The sequence below is a fragment of the Sinocyclocheilus grahami genome, unplaced genomic scaffold, assembly GCF_001515645.1.
Source record: "Sinocyclocheilus grahami isolate Dianchi unplaced genomic scaffold, SAMN03320097.WGS_v1.1 scaffold323.1, whole genome shotgun sequence".
In the NCBI taxonomy this organism is placed as follows: domain Eukaryota; kingdom Metazoa; phylum Chordata; class Actinopteri; order Cypriniformes; family Cyprinidae; genus Sinocyclocheilus; species Sinocyclocheilus grahami.
In genome coordinates, this window is record NW_015505502.1 from 43,658 (window position 1) to 49,913 (window position 6,256).

General features: G+C 41.3%; 1 protein-coding gene and 1 long non-coding RNA gene across 5 annotated transcripts in view; one reads left to right on the forward strand and one right to left on the reverse strand.

The window, feature by feature from the left end:
* LOC107602263 (uncharacterized) overlaps positions 1-4,572 on the reverse strand; it is a 9,306-nt gene extending 4,734 nt beyond the window's left edge. The window contains exons 1-2 of the long non-coding RNA XR_001611015.1: positions 4,515-4,572; positions 4,342-4,394 (exon numbers count right to left, since the gene is read on the reverse strand). This is a non-coding gene — a long non-coding RNA (uncharacterized lncRNA). The remainder of the gene's footprint in view (positions 1-4,341; positions 4,395-4,514) is intronic.
* The window catches only part of LOC107602260 (spectrin beta chain, erythrocytic-like), a 31,974-nt gene extending 26,832 nt beyond the window's left edge, over positions 1-5,142 (forward strand). For all 4 annotated transcript variants that reach the window (XM_016294718.1, XM_016294720.1, XM_016294721.1 and 1 more), the window contains exons 34-37: positions 3,713-3,969; positions 4,254-4,427; positions 4,542-4,584; positions 4,691-5,142. In XM_016294718.1, the coding sequence (XP_016150204.1) occupies positions 3,713-3,969; positions 4,254-4,427; positions 4,542-4,584; positions 4,691-4,876 (660 nt within the window). In that variant the 3' untranslated portion in view covers positions 4,877-5,142. The remainder of the gene's footprint in view (positions 1-3,712; positions 3,970-4,253; positions 4,428-4,541; positions 4,585-4,690) is intronic.
* The last annotated feature ends 1,114 nt before the right edge of the window (positions 5,143-6,256 follow it).

The window sequence follows — 6,256 nt, forward strand, 5'->3', positions numbered from 1 at the left end:
CGTTCAGCAGGGAGATGGTGCTGTCACAGGTGCGTGGTGGGGGCTTGTAGTTCGTAATGGTCTGTATCCCCTGCCACAGGCTCCGAGTGTCTCTGCTGTCGCTGAAATGATGGGCTATCCTCCTGGAGTACTGACTTTTTGCCTTTCTGATGCCGCGGGATAGGTTGGCCCTAGCTGTCTTCAGGCCCACCTCATCTCCAGCTCTGAAGGCAGCGTTCCGCGTCTTCAGGAGTCCATAGACCTCCCCTGTTAGCCACAGCTTATGGTTGGCCTGGACAGTGATGGTCTTTGAGACTGTTACATCATCAATACACTTGGTGATGTAGGCAGTGACAGTCTCTGAGTACTCCTGGAGGTCAGTGGAGTTATTGTATGTGGCAGCCTGCTTAAACATATTCCAGTCAGTGGTGTTAAAACAGTCTTGAAGAGCCTCTGACGACCCTTCCGGCGACACTTGTATCCGTTTGTGAACTGGTTTGGTGACTTTAAAGAGCAGTCTTTATGCAGGCATTAGCATGACAGTGATGTGGTCTGAGGCACCGAGGTGGGGGAGGGGGAGGGCCTTGTAAGCTCCTCTCTGTGTGGTGTAAACAAAGTCCAGAGTGTTGTTTCCCCGTGTTGGAAAGTCTATGTGTTGGGGTATTTTTGGGAACTCTTTAAGTGTGCGTGGTTGAAATCCCCAGCCAAGATGAGAAAAGCATCAGGGTGGGCTGTCTGCTGCTCACTGATGTGCTGGTACAGTTCATTTAGTGCCTCGCTCCTGTTGCTGTTGTTGGAGCTGGGAGGGATGTATACAGCAACGAGCAGTATGGCTGTATATTCCCTCGGTAGATAGAACGGCCGGCACTTAATAATCATAAACTCCACCAGGGGTGAGCAGTGTTTGCAGACCACAACACCACGCATCATTGATGTAAACACAAAGCCCGCCTCGGGTCTTACCTCCCTCGACGCGAGCTCTGTCCGCTCGATAGCATGTCAGCTGATCGAGATGAATAGCGCAGTCCGGAATGCTGTTGTTGAGACATTTTTCCGTGAAGTCTCTTACAGTCCTCTGAGTTGAGCGTAGTAGTCGGATCTAGTCCAGTTTATTGTCCAAAGAGCGTACGTTAGCCAGTATGATGGTGGGGATAGCTGGCTTGTGTGGGTTAACCGCTAGCCTAGCCCGGATACCTCCACGCTTACCCCTCTTCTGCTTCCTCTCACGCCGGATCCCGCAGCTCTTCGGCGTGCACAGAGTTTAACTCTAAAAATGTGGTTCTGCCGTCATCGAGCAGAAACTCACAACTGTATGCGCGCTTAGAGACAGATAGACGGGACGAATACGTACAAAAACACTGCGACTCACAAGACAAAAAACACGAAAAAACACCTTTCTGTCAGGAGAGAGAAGCCGCAGCGTGTGAACGCGCCGCCATCCTTTTATATCGTGCCCTATTTTTGTCATTATATTAAAGGGTTAGTTCACCCAAAAATGAAAATTAGCCCACAAATTACTCACCCTCAAGTCATCCTAGGTGTATATGACTTTCTTCTTTCAGACGAATCCAGTCGGAGTTATATTAAAAATGGTCTTTGATCTTTCAAGCTGTTTAATGGCACCCAGCGGGTGTTGCATGCATCAGTCCAAAAGAAGTTAAATAAAAAGCGCCCATCCATAAAAAAAGTGTCTCACATGGCTCCGGGGGGTGAACAAAGGGCTCCTGTAGCGACTCGATGCGTTTTTGTAAGAAAAATATCCTTATTCAAAACGTAATAATCATTTTAATGTAGCTTGCGCCAACAGTCCTACACGGAAGCAGCTCCGGGCGGATGACGTATGAGGTCAGCTTTGCGCATGAAACGGTGAGTCTCGTGAAAACCAACGTTTGTTAACAGGAGCAAAGGAAGCAAAGGAAAACCAGTCTCCTCTTGGCTTATATCGAAATCCTCCGACATTCTTCTTTACAAATCCTCATTTTGTACTTCTAATAAGTGACCGGTGTTTTGTTTTGATCTCTCCCCTGCGCTTCCGCGTGCGTCACTTCTGAGCAATCGCAAAGCTGACCTCCATACATCATCCACCCGGAGCTGCTTCAGTGTAGGACTGTTGGCGCAAGCTACATTAAAGTGATTATTACATTTTGAATATGGATATTTTTCTTACAAAAACACATCGAGTCGCTACAGGAGGCCTTTGTCAGTCCCCCCCCAACACCCGCTGAGTGCCATTAAACAGCTTGAAAGATCAAATACATTTTTAAATATAACTCCGACTGGATTCGTCTGAAAGAAGAAATTCATATACTCCAAGGATGACTTGAGGGTAGGGCTGTGCGATTAATTGAAATAGTCATAAAATCGCGATTTGAGCTTGCACGATTTCTAAATCGCTTTATAGCATGATTTTCCGCGCCCTGGACCTCCCGTAGTATGCTATGCGAACCAATCAGAATGCAGCGCGCCTAAATGGAGCACGAGAACAGAACAGAACAGACTGGGCGGGCATACAAATGTAAGGCCAGGTTCACACACTTCGTCTGTGGTGCGTATTTTTTCGGCGCCCATGTTAACGGATCAGAGCGTTCACACTGCATGCGATTGCAGTCCGGCAGTGCGGTCCAGGAGCGAAACGATCGTTTCCGCACGGAATCTATTTCTGCTGTGCTGCATGCGCTGAATTAATGTGACAGCGCATTATTCGCGGTAAACATTAACATGGATTGACACGGAAATTTAGTAATTACACCATAAATGCATATAATCAAAGTCTACTGTTTCACAGTCAACACATGGCTTTTTGGCTAGATTTAAAACAAGGAAAAGTGCACTTTTAGATAAACAAGGCAATAATAGATGGCACTCGTGGTGGTAGTTAAACAAAGTTATATTTATTGAGTTTAAACGTGAATATGTCTATGAAAGATTGTATTACTGTACTGTGATAAAAGAGAATCACAATGCTGAAAGAGAATTTTCAGAAACAACGTTTGGATTTGAAATCAAAATAATGGATAAATGTTGTTTGTGGTAAACAGCCGCAGATCAGGAGCAGACAGCAAACGCGTCCTGTGCGAAAGCAAAATGAGTCCGTGCTGCTTCTGCACCGCATACACATACTGTATACGCACTGCAAACAGAGTACGTGTGAACTTGGCGCAACAAATCTAGTTCAACATCTGAGGCAATGCCACAAAGAGCTCTATGACCAATGCATGGCAAAAAAAAATCCCTGGGCACAAAATCCCTTTTTCTGCCATATGTCTATTCTAGAGACATTTTGTTACACCTTTACTTAGTGATTATTTTGTCTTATGTCTGTTCTAGAGACATGTTACAACATTTTGATAAAGCTCTAATTGGTTTTCTTTTGGAAATATGTTTCAAATTCACACTGAATGCATTAATGACTGTAAAGCATGTCTGTGTGTGTCAAAATCGTGATTAAAATCGAAATCGCAAAATTGATCAAAGAAATCGCAATAGTTTTTTTTTGTCCATATCGCACAGCCCTACTTGAGGGTGAGTAATTTGTGGCCTAATTTTCATTTTTGAGTGAACTAACCCTTTAACAACATTCTTTCACATTTCATGTTCTCATCTCCTAATGCAAATACAGCATACAAAACCCTATAATATAATTTTACTTTTTGTACTGCAAATGTTTGTTAAATTAATGCCTGTAATACTTGTTTGAATCTGTATCCAAACTTTGTTCTTTTGTGGTTTTCAGTCTGGTTTAGGAGTAATAGAACCAAGTTCCGTGGGAGCTGATGGCACAGCAGGGGACTCCACTGTGCCTTTGTTCTCAGAGATGCAGGAAAGTGGCTCAGTGGAGCTGGACCCTTCCACATCCATCCAGGTTACCAAAGAGGCAGAAAAAGCTACTACACTTCCCACTGAATCTTCACAAGTTCAACTAGTCTTGATTGAGGGAACTCTATCCCGCAAACATGAGATGGAGGGACCCAATAAGAAGGCATCCAACAGGTTAGCTGCTGTTTAGAGAACCAAGACATTGACTAGGATATCACAGCGACTGGGCTCTTTGACTTGGGCAAGATCACCCAGGTCACCCTAGAAACCACCCATAATGCTCTATCTAGCATTGTTGCAGCGTGTTTTGCACGGGCAGCCACTTACAATTACAGAAGAAATCTAGTTGTCTTGATTAAGTATAATGCTTCAAGCTTCATTTTCAATCACATAAAGTAGTCATCATTTTACCAATGAGCTTAATTTAAAACTGTCCACCCTCTCATCTCTTTTCTCAGGTCCTGGAACAACCTTTACTCTGTGCTCAAACCTGGGCAGCTCTCGGCCTACAAGGATGCCAGGAGCTTTAGTCACAGTGTCACCTACCATGGCGAGGAACCCCTGAACCTCAGCAATGCTTCATGCGAGATCTTGACTAACTATAAGAAAAAGAAGCAGGTGTTCAAACTCCAGTAAGCATCTTGGTCATCACTCTTGATATTAAGTTTAAAATAAAAATGTATTTAAGTGTTGTGAGATATATTACATATAGGACTTACTTGTTTTATCCTTGTTCCATTTGCCAGACTTGAAGATGGAAGTGACTATCTGTTCCAGTGTAAAGATGAGGTGCGCTATGGACTGCTTCTTCTAATTAGTTCCTTATAGTTAATATAATCTTTGAAATATGCAGTGAACAACATTAATGATGTATGTTTTGTCTTTTTGACCACAGGAGGAACTTCAGAACTGGACTCAGGCTATAGAACAGGCAGCACAAGCTGTGACAGAAGAACCAGTTGCAGGGCCATCAGGATTGAAGGCACAAAGCCTACCTCCACCTTCTACCACTACTCTAGAGGTTCCCTCAACCAAGAAGGAGAAGGAGAAGAGGTTTAGTCTGTTCACTAAGAAGAAATAAACTCCTGGATCGAATGTGACACAGGTGAAATGGAACAGATTTATAACACCATTTTTGTTTTAACATTATATTAATTTGTAAGCATTTAGCTATATGAAATGTAGATTACACTGCTGCCTGTATCTAAGCTAATCAAGTGTTACTAATGCCCACACATATTGCTTTTTTATGTTTTGTTGTATTTTTCCTATACTAGAGTCACATACCACATTCACTTTGTATACAAATAAAAGCACAGGAACCGATCAAATTTAACCAAAAATAATTGTGAGAAAAAGGATTTATTTGTGTCTTGATTTTTTTCTTTAGGCATGCTTCAGTATGTATTTTGACTATAAATAACATACATAGTTTTGTTAATCTGCCTTATTCCTTGAAAATGGTTGCAAATGTAATACTGTGCTCTTTACATCGGAACTTATATAATTTTAATAGAGTTTGACATTGGAGAGGTATTTCTTTTGTAAATGGCCATCAGCTAGCAGGAGGTGTGGTGATGAAGGTGTATAACACTGTACACTATGCTGTTAGCATGCACTATATGCAGTATGCACAGTGTTTAGTGTGCTTTTAGACTGTCCTAGGTGTCGTATTTTTCATTATTCCAACAAACATATGAATATTAATATTATAATAATATTATATTCAAATGTGAACATATTCATGCTATTATGTATGAATGCATTAAGAAGCACAGCCATGGTACTAAAGAGAAGACAAAGATGAGAGGGGTAGATTTATTATGGTGCTATATCTTTAAGATAAGAGTTTTAGCCTCTCATGACTCAGGTTCCCCAGTATGGCTGTCGCAGGCCTAAATCACATTATAAATACCCTTACACAAGGACAGCAAAACCATTATAAGCACTAAAGTGTATGTCTCACGTCATCATAACAATGATTGCAATTTGAAAGATATGTGTACAGCTTGGATAATGCAGTATAAATTAAACTTGGTAGCCAATGAATGTTTGAAAACATGGAGAACAGTGTGTCATACAAATATGAATGTAGAAATAATGGTAAAGGGGAAATTGTACCTGTAACAAATAATAATAATAATAATAATAATAACAAAACTTTCTAAATACATTTAACTGAATGCCCATATTCAGATCATGCAAATTAAATATTCATTATGCTTACTTATATTTTATCCGTCACATACGTTTTCGAAATTGATCAAAACAGTAAAACAGTACATCGTCTGATCTACTGATTAGATTTTAAGTGACCTATTTCCAAAGTCTTAGTTTTTTCGTAGTTTTTACTGTTTCTGCCAGGCACTGCAAGCTAAAAGTGTTTTTTTTTTAAACAGTAGTTTAATTTAATCTACATGTACTTTCAGAATACGTTTACATGGTATCAGTGTGGTGCTTT